Source organism: Panthera tigris, chromosome A3 (genome assembly GCF_018350195.1).
Source record: "Panthera tigris isolate Pti1 chromosome A3, P.tigris_Pti1_mat1.1, whole genome shotgun sequence".
Classification (NCBI taxonomy): Eukaryota; Metazoa; Chordata; class Mammalia; order Carnivora; family Felidae; genus Panthera; species Panthera tigris.
In genome coordinates, this window is record NC_056662.1 from 22195274 (window position 1) to 22212039 (window position 16766).

At 40.5% G+C, this 16766-nt stretch overlaps 1 protein-coding gene across 2 annotated transcripts in view; it reads right to left on the bottom strand.

Moving 5' to 3' along the window:
* Window positions 1–16766, bottom strand: part of RPN2 (ribophorin II) — a 59918-nt gene that overhangs the window by 11897 nt on the left and 31255 nt on the right. For both annotated transcript variants that reach the window (XM_042980449.1, XM_042980448.1), the window contains exons 10-11: window positions 4096–4187; window positions 2352–2466 (exon numbers count right to left, since the gene is read on the bottom strand). In XM_042980449.1, coding sequence (XP_042836383.1) covers window positions 2352–2466; window positions 4096–4187 — 207 coding nt within the window. The remainder of the gene's footprint in view (window positions 1–2351; window positions 2467–4095; window positions 4188–16766) is intronic.

The following is a 16766-nucleotide window of genomic DNA, read 5'->3' on the forward strand; positions in this document are numbered from 1 at the left end:
CCATTTTCAATTTCCTAGTGCCTCTAGCTAAAGATTTAGTAGAAGAGGCTTGAGGATTGATAGCAAGGCAGAGTTCTAACCAGGCAGAGCAGCCTGGTGTCACAGAGAAAGCCCAGGCTCTGAAGACAGACACATTTGATTCCACTACTTTTTAGGTGAGCAGGTCACTTCACCCCCTCAGGCCTTGATTTCCTCATCTTTATGAGAGAACGATTAACCTCTATATGTGGTGTACCTGTGCAAAGATGCACAATGATAAATGCAAAGTATTTAGAGCAAGACCTGGTATATGCTAGCTAGTTGACAAATAGTAGCTGATACTGTCACCAATGTGATGGTACGAGTCCTTATCCCCCCAATGGCACAAGAAACTAAGGCTTCTGCATATTAGAACTGCAGCAAACTTAACATCCATTCTGAGCTTTCCTTTCAGGTGTTTCAAAATAAAGAATTGAACAAGGCTGGAAGGTTCCAAGGATTAAATGAGTTGCCATGTTCACTCAATTCAGCCCTGGCTCCCAGAAAAAAATGTAAATCTCATTTGTCACTCTGCATCTGGGCAACAAGGAACCACCATGAAAGTATTTAGAAAAAAGGCCCAGAGATGTGAAGTATCCTGACTACAGCAGTCTTGGCCAAGAATGGATTTAGGCCTGACCTTCCTCCTGTGACAGCCAAGGGCACGTGGCAGCCAGGTTCACCTGCACAACGCCATCTCTACGTGGCGGGGTTCTCTATGTCATGGTTCCAAAGCAGAATCTTAAATGAGACAAGTATTCAGTTAAAGTTACATTCCCTCACTAATTCCCTGCCTCAGCCCTAATCCCACCAGTTTAATCTTATTATCTCTTCTCTTCATATTCTTTCTTCCCTTGTGCTGTTTGGTTGGCACACGTCATTCTGAAAAGGAGCTCGGAAATGTTGAGAGGCTGAAGTGCTTAAAGTCAGTTAGCCATGGCTAAGTGTCCTGACCGAGCTCTCTGAAGCTTGGGGGTGGAGGGGAGAGGAGCAGAGAAGTGCCAGGGGTGGCGGTCTTGGGGGCAGCCACTCTGGAGCCTGGCCACATGTGCAGCAGTTGTAGCTACAAGAAGCAGAAAGCAGGAAGGTTTCCAAGTAAATCCACTCACCTCAGTCATCTGCTCTGAAGCTGTCTCTCGGCACAAACCCGACTCCACCAGCTCTTGCTAAACTATCCCCACGAAACATCTAAACCAAGGCCCCTACGTCCCATGTTGTTTTCTTTCAGTAAAGTATTTATTGGAATTTCCCATTATAATACTATCATGGATGGGGAAGGCCCAAGAGCAGTTATTCTCAGTCTAGGGGGATGATAGGGGCAGGGGAGAAGGTATCTGAGAAGATAAGGGGCCATATCAGATTCTCTGGGGAAAGGATATATGGTTTGAAAAAAAAATTTTTTTTTAAATGTTTATTTATTTTTGAGAGAGAGAGAAAGAGAGCACAAGCAGCGGGTAAGGGCAGAGAGAGAGGGAGACACAGAATCCGAAGCAGGCTCCCAGGCTCTAAGCTGTCAGCACAGAGCCCGACACGAGGTTTGAACCCACGAACCGGGAGATCATGACCTGAGCTGAAGTCGGATGCTTAACTGACTGAGTCACCCAGGCGTCCCTGAAAATCTTTTAAATAATAATTCTCATGATTTTATATATGGAAAACAAAAATGAAGGCTATTGTTTTCTAATACAAATTAAGCATGAGTTAAAAAGGGCTATTCTTCAGATTCCTACAAAGAGGAACTCTGCTGTGGTCAGAACAAAACCCTTTGGGCCTACCTAGGTTTTCCTTTTTCAAAATTATTTCAATCTGTTTTGTTGTTTTGTTTTTTTTCCTCAGAAAGGAAAAAACCTCAATTAAGCGCTAATCTGCCTTAAATTTATCTTCTCAATACCAGCTGATCTTTTAAAAACAACTGTGTCGGGGCACCTGGGTGGCTCAGTTGGTTAAGCAACTGACTTTGGCTCAGGTCATGATCTCCCAGTTTGTGGGTTCGAGCCCAGTGTCAGGCTCTGTGCTGACAGCTCAGAGCCTGGAGCCTACTTTGGATTCTATGTCTCCCCCTCTCTCTACCCCTCCCCTGCTCATGCTCTGTGTCTCTCTGTCTCTCAATAATAAATAAACATTAAAAAATATAAAAATAAAAAGAACTGTGTCCGCCACGTTCAGAGTTACAACCAGTATGAGTGGGGTCAGTGCCATGTGGGAAAACGTGCCAGTCCATCAGGGTCCAAAGTGAAGACCTGAAAGGGAGTGTGGACTTTATACACCGTGCCATATACTCTAGCGCATGGTAAGGCTGCAGGCCAGGAGGAACACCTGGGCTTTTTCCTGACCTGGTGAGGGGTGAGTTCAGCACCAGTGTTCACATCTACCAGCTGGAAGAACAAAGCAAAGTTCTGGTGGCTGTCCGCGATGAATGTGCCCTTGGCTTTTGCTGGGTAGGTCACCCTGAAAGAGACATGTATACAGTAAATCTTCGGAGAGGATCTGCAGGTCTCTGAGAACAGAATAAAAAAGACAAACTGCACTTCACTGCCTAATCCTCCCTCTCCCCACTGGAAAACTTCCCTGCTGCAGACAGACAGGAGTACAGTTGTCTGTGGCCAGAGGGCAAACCGGACTAGGAGAGCCAGGACTGAGAAAAGCACAGGATAAACTCTCATTGGGGTCTGGGGAAATGCTATGCACAGACGCTCCAGGCTGTCACTTCAAGGACCTAAGGATGTCAGCTCAACCAAGTCAGGTACCAGTGGGGCTCACGTGTCCCTCTGCAGGTACAGGGGGGAATAGAGAGTTGGGCTGGAAAGCGGGCAAAGAGAAATAATCACAGGATTGATGTCAGCAGCATGTGGGTGCATGGTTGGAAGATGAGGGGGTAGGAGATGCAAAGGAAAGACGGGTACTTATCACTTTTTCTTTTTTTAATGCTGTATTTTTTCATGGATACAGTTTCAATTTACTTTTCTGCCTCAAGTTGGGTTTTAAAGAGTTATTTTCTCAAAAGGCAGACTTGATGAGAAAACTATTCTTTTCCCAACCATCTCCTGGGATGCGGTAAGATGGCCATGGGAAAAAACAAGCCAAATGGTTATAAAGCTCACGCCTGACTATATTTTATACTTAGGCTTTATATTTACTTGTGAGGAATACCAACTCTTCATCTGTATAGAGTATTAAACTTTGCAAGGCACTCTAACATTATTTCCACGGACTCTCAACAGGGCTCTCATCTCCAGTGTCACTATGAAAATAACTAAGCCAGAAGCAGAAAGCCCAGCCTTTTCACATGACTTAAAAGGAGTGAATGTTTAGCTTCTAGGCCCTGGCTAACATCTCCTGTCTTCATAACAGCCTTGAGGGTTCACCTACTTTCTCTAGCAGCTATAGCCACCCAGTCAAGTTGAGGTCCAAACTATACCCAGAGGTCTAGATGGGCCCCCCCAAAACAAGGATCTGGAAGAGGGCTGACAGGCTTCATATAGTGCCCAGCCTGCTCTGATCAACTGCCAATGATGACCTTGAAGGTTGTGTTAGAAAAGATTCTGAGTTCAACAGGAACAAAAGCTATGACTGATAAGTGATGCCTTCCACAAACTTGAGAAAGGAATTCACAGCCCCAGTGCTAGGTATCTGCCATCTCAATTCTAAGGACCTCTGAGGCTTCCAACCAATTTCAGACCCACTGTGAGCCGAAGGGAGTAGTCATGAGGCCACTAAAAGCCAATTCGGGACTATGAAGATAAATTACCAAAATATAAACACACTGCTTCCTTCGTTGAGAAAGTCTTGCCTTTTTTAAGAAAAAGTCATCTGAACTAAATAATATACTTGGTGACATAGCTGATTCAGACTCAGATGCTCCCTATCCCATTGTGGACTAACTGCTGGTAGAGACAACCCCAAATCTGCTTGGATGCTGTGTGGCATGGTGCCAGCAAAATTGAAGCCTCTTTAATTTAGAGGGCAAGCTGGATTATTGCTGACCCAGAAATGGCATCCAGAGGGGATCAGTGCCTGGGCGTGCTCCTCTCAGCTCAAGCCTAGACTTCCCCGGTGCCCAGAAGGTACCCCACCTACCGGGTGGTTTTGGGTGCGATGCTCTGATCCTTATCCACAGTGGAGAGATCAACGTTCGTGATGCCAACTTCAGTGGAGATCTTAACTCTGAGCTAGAGTGAAACACAGAAGAAAATCACCAAGTCAGCTGATACATCAAGAATTACAGGCATACCCAAATTTTCCTCATAAAGGTGAGCAAAGGCATGAAAAGATCCTAGGACAGGAGTCTTCAATGATTTTAATAAAGCTGACTCGGCCAGGTAGGATTTCCAGCTCTCCAATCTCAAGGCTAAGCAACTCCTTGGGGCGCCCGGGGTGGCTCACTAGGTTCAGCATCTGACTTGATTTTGGCTCAGGTCATGATCTCACAATTCATGAGATTCGCTTTCTCTTTCAAAATAAATAAATAAACTAAAAACAAACAAAAAAAGCAACTCCTTGATTCTTATCCCTTCTTCTCTTCTTTGGCATTGGTTGGATGGTATATACTAAAAGAAGAAAACAAAGTAGGATTTTTCACGTGTCCTTTAAAATAAATAAGGGGGAGGGGCGCCTGGGTGGCTCAGTTGGAACTTTGGCTCAGGTCGTGATCTCACGGTTTGTGAGTTCGAGCCCCACATCAGGCTCTGTGCTGACGGCATAGGGCCTGCTTAGTTAAGATTCTTTGTCTCCTCTCTCTGCCCCTCTCCTGCTCGTGTGCTCTCTCTCTCATTCAAAAATAAATAACAATTAAAAAAAGGATATGAAGGAGTGCCTGGATGGCTCGGTTGGTTAAGTGTCCGACTGTATTTCAGCTCAGGTCATGATCTCACGGTTTGTGAGTTTGGGCCCTACACTGGGCTCTGCAATGACAGTTATGGGGCCTGTTTGGGGTTTTCTCTCTCTCTTTCTCTCTCTCTCCCCCTCCCCTGCTCATGCTCTTTCTCTCACACACAAATAAATAAATAAACTTAAAAAAAAAGAAATTAAAACACATAAGGGGAAAAATTTGTAAGCAGTAACCTTCAAATAATTTGAATCAACAAGTACTTGATTCTAATGACAGCTATTGTTTGCTTTGTGAAAGACACTGACTTTAAAACGACAATTTCATGTAATCCTCACAACAATTCTCTAAGGTAGTGCTATTTCAGATAAGGAAATTAAAAATTAAAAAGATAAAGCCACTAGCTCAAGTTTTGATGGCTAGTAAGTGACAGAGCCAGTATTCAAGCTCAGGCATTCTGATTCAGTGTCCATACTCTTAGGCACCTGGTTATCCAACTTGCCAGCAACAACTTACTCTGTACCAAGCAGTATTTTAAGTCTGTCCATGAAGATGTAAGCAGCATGGCAGACATCTGCACCATTCACCAGGCACTTCTGCACACATGGTAGGGATGTACTTCCCTGTTTCCCTGGAATCAGGTGTGGCCACATGACTAGCTTTGGCCAATGAAATGTGAGCCCCCAAATGGAAGCTTTAAGAGTCAGTGTGTGATTCTCTCCCTTCCTCTGCATGGACACAGACAATGCAAAGAGAGGCCTGCTCCTTCAGTCTGAGTCCCAGCCTAAGGACAGCATGAAGCCGAGCCTCCAGTTGATATGCTAAGATACCTAGCATGGGCAAAAAAGAAACTTTTGTTATTTTAAGCTACTGAGACTTGGAGTCTGGCAGAAGCACAAACCAGCCCATCTTGACTCTTAGGGTTTGAATTCTGTATATTTCTTGTAAATATTTTCACAAAGAGGAGCTAGATAACACAATAAACACGAACTTTTTAAAAGTTAGACTTAAAGTGTAAAATTCCAAGAGGCAGAAAACATTCTGAAAGTCTATTCATGGGAAATTTTTTAAAGTCCAAGTTTTGGGGTGCCCAGGTGGCTCAGATGGTTAAGCGGCTGATTTCAGCTCAGGTCATGATCTCCCAGTTGGTGAGTTCGGGCCCCACGTAGGGCTCTGTGCTGACAGCTCAGAGCCTGGAACCTACTTCGGATTCTGTGTCTCCCTCTCTCTCTCTCTCTCTCTCTCTCTCTCTCTCTCTGCCCCTCCCCTGCTGTGCTCTGTCAAAAGTTTTTTAAATAATAAAAACTGTAAACCAAAATAATAAAAATAAGTAAGTCCAAATTTTAATGTGCAAATTATAAAAACCCAAGGTACTTTTTATATGCAAACATATCTATAAGACTTGCAAATATTTGCTAAGCTTGAATGTAATGCTTAAGGAAATCCTTGCCAAATCCACTGGTTTATAGTCTAAGTCAGGATCAAGGAACAGAGATAGGAGGGCTGGGCAAATAATTGAAGAATGGCTTTAGCATTTTGCTAAAATGCACTATCAAGGTGTAACAACCTCAAATTGAGGCCAAAGAAGAAAAATTAAAAAGGGATAACGACAGCTATCAAGTAATTTAACAGCCTTCTCTCCTACTTCCATAATAACTATTTTGTGACAACAGCCTCAATTATCAGATTGAATAGGGCTATTATGTTTTACTTAAAACACAAGGGGACCTGGGTGGCTCAGTTGGTTAAGTGTCAACTTCGGCTTGGTCATGATCTCACAGTTCATGGGTTCGAGCCCGAGTTGGAATCTGTGCTGACAGCTTAGAGCCTGGAGCCTGCTTGGGATTCTGTCTCTGTCTCTGTCTCTCTCTCTGCCCCTCCCCTGCTTGCGTGCTCTCTCTCTCTCAAGAATAAATATTTAAAAAAATTTTTTAAAAACAACAAAAAACTGAATGTACAAGATTTATTACAGAAGCTGTAAGGACAGTCTTACCTCCTACTCCTAAATACATAGCCACCTATTGGTAGAATTATACTCAGCCTCGCTGCCTGTCACTGAGGTTAGGCAACTGGGTGAATGACAGTGGTAGGGAAGGGAAACAGATGGCCTTCGAGTTGAATAAATCCCCAAGGAAAGAGTTGGGAGCCTCTCCTTTGGCTCTTTGGGTTCTGCACTGAGCAAACAGCTTCGCAACTCACATAGGGCTTGGAACCACATGAAACTCAATGCGGAGAGGCACTGGGACCATTTGAAGAAAAACTGGAGTGGAAGGCTTAAGCAGAAAAGTAGCCAAAGAGCTGTGATTAGACTACTGCTGTTTAGCAAGATACCTCCCACTAAGATTACTTTGCCTACATCCCCCTAGCACAATTGGAGCACACAGGTGCAGGGGATATACAGAGATGGCAAGATGCGCTTCTTGTCCTAAAGAGAAGCATAAATGTAAAGCTAAATGTTAACAAACCAGGCTGCTGCTTTAATGGAGGGATGTACAAAGTGCTATGAAAGCACAGGAGAAATAACTGTGACCTAAGCTGGCCTGGGGGTAGCCCTTGCTTGGTTGGGGAGCGAGAGAATGTGTAGCACAATGGCTCAGAAGTCCTCCAGTTTGGGGAGAGGAAGGAGTTTAGCAATATTCCATGCTATAAAAACAATCCATCTTCATAGTTAACCACTCTGCAACCTACCCATCAACACTACCCAGATAATTCTTTCCTTACTTCTGTGACTCATTCCCTCAAGGGCTCACCCATTTAATTTGTAAATGTGATCTTAAAATCATCGTCCCACCTAAATTTCCATAAACAGGAGATGGTTACATGACTAATGGTACATGTACACTATGAATTACCATGGAACAATTACAAAGGACAAGGTAGATGTCTATAAACAGATAAAGAGATATTATCACCTATTTTTGAGTACATCCATTGACATAATTATATTTAACATCACTGTCACGGAGTCTAGGCAACTGGGTGAATTATGGCACAGGAATGGTGGTGGGTTGGGAGGAGGTCATCAAGTTAAAAAGATCCCTGAGGGGAAAGCTGGGAGTCTCTATTTTATGACAAGAGCAAAGAATACAGCTGTTTTTAGAATATTCCTTTTTTTTTTTAAATTTAAATGTTTTTATTTATTTTTTGAGACAGAAGGAGAGAGAGAGGTGGGGAGAGAGAGAGGTGGGGAGAGAGAGAGGTGGGGAGAGAAAGAGGTGGGGAGAGAGAGAGGTGGGGAGAGACAGAGAGAGAGAGAGAGAAGGGAGAGAGAGAGAGAGAGAGAGAATGCAAGCAAGGGAGAGGCAGAGAGGGGGGAGACACAGAATCTGAGGCAGGCTCCAGGCTCCGAGCTGTCAGCACAGAGTCCAACACAGGGCTCGAACCCACGATCTGTGAGATCATGACCTGGGCAGAAGTCAGATGCTCAACCAACTGAGCCACCCAGGCCCCCCTAGAGTAATCCCTTTGATGTAAACAAGAAAGGATAAACATACATTCATTCATTCATTTTGTATCCTTCTTTTTCTTAAAATGTACAATAATTAACTCTTAGAAATGGATTCCTCTGAGGAGAGGAACTGGATGGAAGGGATGAGAGAAAGCTCTTACATTTCATTATATACTTTTACAAAATTCATTTGCACTTTGAATTTTTTTAACTACATGCATATTTTACTCCTTTTTTGAAAAAAATAGAGATTATCTCAGCAATGAGACTGTGTGCCATATACTTTTTTCTTTATAAACATTTTGTATTGAAAAGCACCACCCAATAAAGAGGATTGCAAAAATAACCATTCTTCCAGGGTGCCTGGGGGGGGCTCAGTCAGTTAAAAATCTGACTCTTGGTTTCGGCTCAGACTGTGATCTCACAGTTAGTGAGTTCAAGCCCCACATGGGGCTTCATGCCAAAAGTGTGGAGTATGCTTGGGATTCTCTCTCTTTCCCTCTCTCTCTCAAAATAAATAAATAAACTTAAAAAAATAATCATTCTTCCTTTCAGCAGATGGATACATACAGATGTTTAAAGATTTATGTAAGGCTCCTCAATGTATCCTAATTATAGTGATAGAAAAGTCATCAACTTTTAGCTTTTTCCTTAGAATCCTGACTACAAACTTTCAACAGTAACATGGTCACGAAGGCCCGCTAATCAAGATTCAACTGTGTGTTTTAAAGACATCATAAGCATTCCCAGACAATACACACACATGGATGACAAAAGGGCAGATTGCAGTGAACTCAAGTCATTTTGGGTTTGCTCTCAGCCCTAATTCTAAAAGGCTCCCTAAGTTAAAGGTTTCTTTGTTGCAGAGAAACACTGCAGGGCTGTTCTTGAATAGGGAACAGTTTAAAACAAGTCCTTCTGCTCCTAAAATCTTAATACAAATGAGTCTCTGGAAACACTGAAAAGAAAAGCGTTTTTATACTACTCTTTTAAAGCAAATTGAGAAATAAAAATTATCTTTTTTCAAAGCCATGTTGTAAAGAATTGAGTAAGATCCCTGTGGGTTAGCTGCTTCTTCCTTCAAACTAACACTTCAAGATTAGTTTTTATAACAGGAAAGGGACTTGTTTAGCCACTTTAAATGCAGCTAAGCCTGCTTTACATTGAATCATGCTAGTCTTTTCTTTGCCTGTACTGCATGCCACATACACCTCAAAAAATGTTTTAACGCCAGGAAATGTAGTCTTTCTGCTGAGAGTAATAACCCCCTTGTTTAGCTCATTACTGTCAAAAATGATGGTGCATTAGGAGCAATTAATGCTAATGACAGCTTCTAAAACCCATGTTTCCCTGACAGCAAGTCCAATGTCAATGAGGGCTATTACAGGCCTTCCACACCAAACCACCGTTAATGCACTCTGACCAATGTCAAGCGTCTCTCAGGAGAAGAAACAGGACCTGCTGACCCGCTCTGAGGTTCTAAGTGTGACTATTACTGAAATTACAAAGTAAAGTTGCGTATGTGACAGAGGTCAGAACGCACACACACGCGCGCGCCGGCGCACACACACGTACATATGCATGCATAAAGCTCTAACATAATGAAGGAGAGATTTTTTAATGCTCACTCCATCACCAGGAAGGAAAAGGACAGCAATGGCCTCAGTTGGGGCTTATTATCATTGCATGAGTAACAGCTATTAGCCATTTCTGCTATTTTGCACTTAAATAATTTTTCCAACAATCACAGAAACACTTGGACAAACGCCAGATTTGATGTTACAAAAAGCCAAGCTGTTAAGTAACCAAGACAGCATAGCATTGGTATAAAAATAAAAATATTGATTAATGGAATATGACTGCAAGACTAGGTATTAACCCTTGCCTGTATGGTCAACTGATTTTTGATGGCAAGATGCAAAGTGTGCCAAGACAATTCAATAGGGAAAGAATGGTCTTCAACAAATGGTACTAGGATTTCCACATGCAAAAGAAGGAAGCTGGACCCCTACCTCACACCTTATACAAAAACTAAGTCAAAATTAATCAGACACCTAAATGTTAGAGTTAAAGCTATAAGAGGAGTAATCTTCATAACCTTGGATTAGGCAATGGTTTCTTAGATATGACACTCAAAGCAGAAGCAGTGAAAGAAAAATAAAGAAACTGAACCTCATCAAAATTAAAACATTTTGTGCTTCAAAATCCAAAATCAACAAGGGAAAAGACAACCTACAGACTGTGAGAATATATTTGCAAATCAGGTATTTGACAAGGGACTTGTATCCATAGTATAAAAAGAACTCTTAAAATTCAAGAATATATGGGCCCCTGGGTGGCTCAGTCAGTTGAGCATCCAACTCTTAGTTTTGGCTTAGGTCATGATCTCACGGTTTGTGAGATTGAGCCCTGTGTCGGGCTATGTGTTGACAGTGTGAAGCCTGCTTGTGATTCTCTCTGCCCGTCCCCTGCTCTCCTGCGGGGATGCACATACATATGGTCCCCCTCCCTCTCTTAAAATAAAAAAATATATATACATACAAAAAAACCTCAAGAATATATAAAAAGATAATAATGTATCAAGAAGAGGAAATAAGAGGTATATAGATTGGGACGGAAGAAATAAAAAGACAAAAAAAAAATTTCTTTTTAATGGGCAAAGGGTCATCTGTACAGACATTTCTCCAAAGAAGATATACAAATGGCCAATAAGCACATGAAAAAGCTGCTCAATATCATTAACCATCAGGGAAATGCAAACCAAAATCTCAGTGAGATACCACTTCATACCCACTTAGGAATGCCAGAATGAAAAGACAGATAATACCAAGTGTTGGTTAGGATGAAGAGAAATTGGAATCCTTATACATTACTAGTAGAAATGTAAAATAGTGCAGCTTCTTTGAAAAAGTTTGTCAGTTCCTCAAAAAGTTAAATATAGAGGAAAAAAAAAAAAAAAAAAAAAAAAAAAAAGTTAAACATAGAGTTTATCATATGACCTAGTATTCCATTCGTAGGCATACACCTCAAAGAACTGAAAACAGATGTTCAAACAAAAATGTGTACATGAATGTTTATAGCAACATTATTTTAAAAAGCCAAAAAAGTGGAAAAGCTCCAAATGTCCATCAACTGATGAACGGATAAACAAAATGTGGTATATCCATACAATGGAATATTACTCAGCCATAAAAGGAATAAAGTACTCATACATGCTATAACATGAATTAACCTGGAAAATATGCTAATTAAAAAGGCCAGACACAAACAGCTATATATTGTATGATTCCATTTATATGAAATGTCCCAAATAAGCAAACCATGGAGACAAAAGTAGTAGTTGTTAGGACTAGAAGATCTATTCCTGTAGAATAAGGAATATCTACTATAGACGCAGGACTGCTTTCTGGGGTGACAAAAGTGTTCTGGAATTTGAAAGTAGTGTAAATATAAATAAATAAATATCTGTAAATATACTAAAAACACTGAATTATAAATACTTTATTAGATATGTGAATTATATCCTCAATAAAGCTGTCATAAAAAAAAAAAAAAAAAAAAGCCAAGCTACTTTGTATAGAATAAAAAGCTAACCCTTTGAAGATGAGTTACCATAGTTTTAAGGGCCCAGGAATGTAAGGAAATATTTTTATACCACTCCATCCTTTTCTTCTCGAATGGTCGGAAATGGAGAATAAGCACTCAAAAAATAAGATTTGGTTTCCACTCACAGGGAGTTCTCAGCCCAATGAAAAAGCAAACATATAAGCAAACAACGGTAATAGAATACAATAAGAACAATTATAGATAGGATATAAAATACTACAGCAACAAAAATAAACTTTAAGTAGATTGAAGTCCTAAATATAAGGGGGAAAAAACTTAAAAATTTGTAGAAGAAAATACTGCAGATTATCTTTTTGACCTTGGAGTTTTTTAAAGACACAAAAAGCATAAACAACATAAGCAAAAAGGCTTTTAAATTAGGCTTCACTGAAAATAACTTTTGTGCATCAAAAGATGCCATAAAGATAACACTGGGGAAGACATCTGATGCTTATAAGTAAAGCTTACTTTCCAGAATATCAATAGCTCCTAAAATTCAATAATAAAAAGACTAACAAACCAAAAGAAAAACAGACAAAACAGACAACAATTCACAGAAGAGGAAAACTAAAAGGCCAATAAACACGAGAAAAAAATGCTCAATCTCACTAGTAACCAAGGAAAAACATTAAAACAAGAAACCATTTTGGGGCACCCAGCTGGCTCAGTCACAAAAGCATACAACTCTTGATCTCAGGGTCATGAGTTCAAGCCCCATGATGGGTGTAGGGATTTCTAAAAAAAATAAATAAAACTTTAAAAAACAACACACAAGACACCATTTCATATCCATCAGATTATCAAAAATTCATAATACCAAATATTGGTAAGAATATGAAAAAAAAGAGCAATTTGGCAATATTTAATAAAGCTGGAAGATAAACACACTCTATGACTTCACTCCAGATAAATAAACAAAATGTGCACAAGGAAACATACCAAGATGTTCACAGTAGCACTGTAATGGTGAAATCTAAATGTCCAATAGGAAAATGAATAAAATCTACTTCATTCATAAAAGGAAGGCAATTACATGACAATTATCCACAGTTACGCATATAGCTCTAGTTCTACAGGTATAAGTGCAACTAACTGTCATATAATATTGAATGAGAACGAGTGCGTGGCAAAAGGATGCATACAAGATAATGTATAAATTTTGAGAAGATGCAAATCAATGCACTGTATTATTTAAAAATATGTACACGTGTGGGGCACCTGGGTGGCGCAGTCAGTTAAGCATCCGACTCTTGATCTCGGCTCAGGTCACGGTCTCACAGTTCATGGGTTCAGGTCCCGCATCAGGCTCTGCGCCGATGTCGCAGAGCCTGCTTGGGGCTCTGTCACTGCTTCTCTCTGACCCTTCCCCACTGTGCTCTCTCTCTCTTTCTCAAAATAAATAAACTTAAAAAAAAATTGTTTCAAATATGTACACGTGTAGCAGAAACATAAAAGTTTCTTACCAAAACAAAAGGGAGAGGGTGGAGCAAATATAGCAAAATGATAGGGTTTGAAGGAGATGAGTGGCTGAGAATGAGTGAAGGAGATGAGGTACATGAGAATTCACCAAATTATTTTCTGTTCTTTTCTGTATATTTGAAGTAGTCCATACTAAAAAATAAAAGTTTTGTGGGAGCACAGACGAAGGAGTACCATTTGAACTAGACTCCACAGGATGAGCAGTTCAGCATATGAGCAAGAGAGGGGAGGAGCATTTCTTATGCAGGAAGCAAGAGTTGAAACCCAAAGACATGTGCATGTAAAGTATATCTGAGGAGCAGTATGCAGTCAAGAGCAGCTAGCGCTGAGGGGGTGGGGACGCACCCACACTGAAGCATATGCACATGCCTTGTGGAGGACCTTCTAAGCCATTCTCAGGAGTCTAGACCTCACTCACAAGCAATGGGGAACCAAAGAACAATGATTTTATCATTCTAGTGGCACTTAGGGAAAATTAAATGAAAGAGGCAGAAATCTGAAGACAATGGAACTACAGTTGGCACTTAAACAACGAAGGGTGAGGAGTGCTGACTCCCACCCAGTACAGTTGAAGATCCATCTAGAACTTTAGACTCCCCCAAACCTTAACTACTAATAGCTTATTGTTGACCAGAAGCCTTACTGATAACACAGTCGATAAACACTTATTTTGTATATTATAAATATTGTATAGTGTATTCTTACAGTAAAGCTAAAAATCAAGAAAATGTTATTAAGAAAACCATAAGAAAGAGAAAATACATTTATAGTACTGTATTGCTTTTGTCGAAAAAAAAAATCCATGTGTAAGTGGACCCCTGCATTTCAAACCCTCATTTGTCCAAGGGTCAGATGTAGTTAGAAACTCCCTTACCCGTGTAGACAGACAATATAGGGCTCTACCCAATTGAGAATACAGGGACTAAACAACAAAGAACTCATGCAAAAGACATTCAAAGGTGGAATCAACAGGACTTGGTGACTGACTGAAAGAAGTAGAAAGAAAGGAAGAGGTTAAGAATGACTGTGTCATATGGGTATGGCACTTAAGCTGGATATGTTGTTATCAAGACTGTAAAGGTAGAAGGAAGAAAAGGTTTCAGAGGGGGAAAAAAAAAGAAGGAAAGAAAGAAAAGTCTGCCTTTTAATGTGTTCAGTTGCAAATAAGGACCCTTCATGAGGGGAGCTAAAACTCGTAAAGGTTCAAGGTGCACACTACAATAGCTTCTGTCCAAATACTGCGTTAGTAATGGACTGGGATCAGATGTCTCATGCCCAAAAAGGTCAGACATGAGGTGGAGAAAAGGGAGAGATGAGAGTTTCAGACAGTATCTTCCTTTCTGACAAACTTTAAATATAAGTATTTAATCTACCTATGTTAAGTAATGCCCCAGTTTTGAAAAGGTCAAACTTTCTAGCTGCCTTGTCCTTTCATTTAAAAAAAGTGAGTGTCATAGGAACCAACTTGAGGAGCTTCCGAAAGGTCAAATCTGGGATAATGTGAAAAACAAAATAGATGATGACAGTAAGGTATCATAACCTACAGAGTAAAATAAAAATCCATGAGCCCAAAGTGTTATAAATAATTGAATAAATACATGAAGACAGAGTCAGTCAGGGGAGGGATAGCTTTTTCTTACAGAATTCTAATTAATAAACGTAGAAAGAGTGAAAAAAAGGGAAAATCACCTTTGGGCAGACAACACATGAATAATGGTTGCAAGCTAGACCATTAGGACATTTGCAGACTCAATTATAAAGCAGAAAAACAGCAACTTTACAGTAGAGACACCTAGCAGACACCACCGAAACTAAGTGATCAAGGTTAACATCACCAGCAGTGAGATCAGTATCATATACTTCCTAAGAAGATGCACTGAGAGGGACAGAGTTTCACTTTTGGAGTATTCTTGCAAAAAATAAATTTAATTTTGAGGAAACTCAGACAAACCCAAAGTGAGGGCCATTCTACAAACTAACTAGAGTACTCTTCAAAAGTGCCAAAGTCATGAAAGAAACTATCCTAAATTAGAGGAAGCTAAAGGAACATGTCCCTAGGTAGAATCCTGGATCAGAAAAGGGACATTAGTAGGATAACTAGTGGAATTTGAATTACAGTCTACAGATTACTTAATAGCATTGTATCAGCATTAATTTCCTGATTATTATCTGGATAGTAATTACTGATATATTACAGTTATACAAGACGTTAACATTTGGGGAAGCTGGGTAAAGGACATTTTTTATACTACTATACTTGGCTAAGTCCCACAAAGCATCAGAGAAATGAGGAATAGTTTTCCATCCTTAAAAACTAAAAACTTTAGGGGTGCCTGGGTGGCTCAGTCGGTTGAGTGTCTGACTTTGGCTCAGGTCATGATTTCGTGGTTCATGGGTTCGAGCCCCACATCAGGCTCTGGGCTGACAGCTCAGAGCCTGGAGCCTGCTTCAGATTCTGTGTCTCCCTCTCTCTCTACCCCTCCCCTGTTCACACTCTGTGTCTCTCTCTCTCAAAAATAAATAAACATTAAAAAAAAATTTTTTAAACCCAAAAAACTAAAAACTGTATACTTCATATTTTTGCAACTTCGAAATTATTTCAAGATGAAAAAAATGAAAAAGTATAATTTAAAAAAGTGAGGAATGCCTGGCTGGCTTAGTCAGTGGAGTATGTGACCCTTGATCTTGGGGTCATGAGTTCAAGCTCCATGTTGGGCATAGAGTTTACTTCAAAAAATAAAAATAAACTTAAAGAAAAGTGAGTGGGAAATGACACTTGAATAGTGAAGAAAAGAGTTATCACAAACAGCACATATTCAATTACTCAAAGAAAGGCACAGGGCCACTCCAAATTCCCCCTCATCCAACAGAATAAATGACAATGTAATCAAGTAGATGCAGCAAAGACACAGTGACAAAAACATTGAGAAGTGACAGCTGAAAGGAGAAAGTAATATAAAAAGGCCAGCTGCTGGAGCTGCACACAGCTCTGCAGGCTCTATGCCAGCTGTATATTCACCAGAGAACACTAACCAAACTATTGGGCAGGGAATCCACCCAAGTACAGGCTGGGTGACCTTGGACAAGTTACTCTACCCCTTTGAGCTGCATCTGTGAAATGAAGATGGCTCCACCCATGCCTTAGGGTTGTCAGACGACTAAAATAATGTAAGCAAAAGCATAAAAACCTATGCTTCTCATGTCAAAGGACTTCAATAAAGGGTTTGTACAGATGATTCTAATTCAGAATAAGAAAAGGTTAAACCATATCCCATAGTTTAAGAAAGTAGGAAAATGTAGGGGCTTCCAACTTTAGTTCAGGTCACGAGTTCAAGACCCGCCTTGGGCTCTGTGCTAACAGCTCAGAGCCTGGAGCTGCTTCGGATTCTG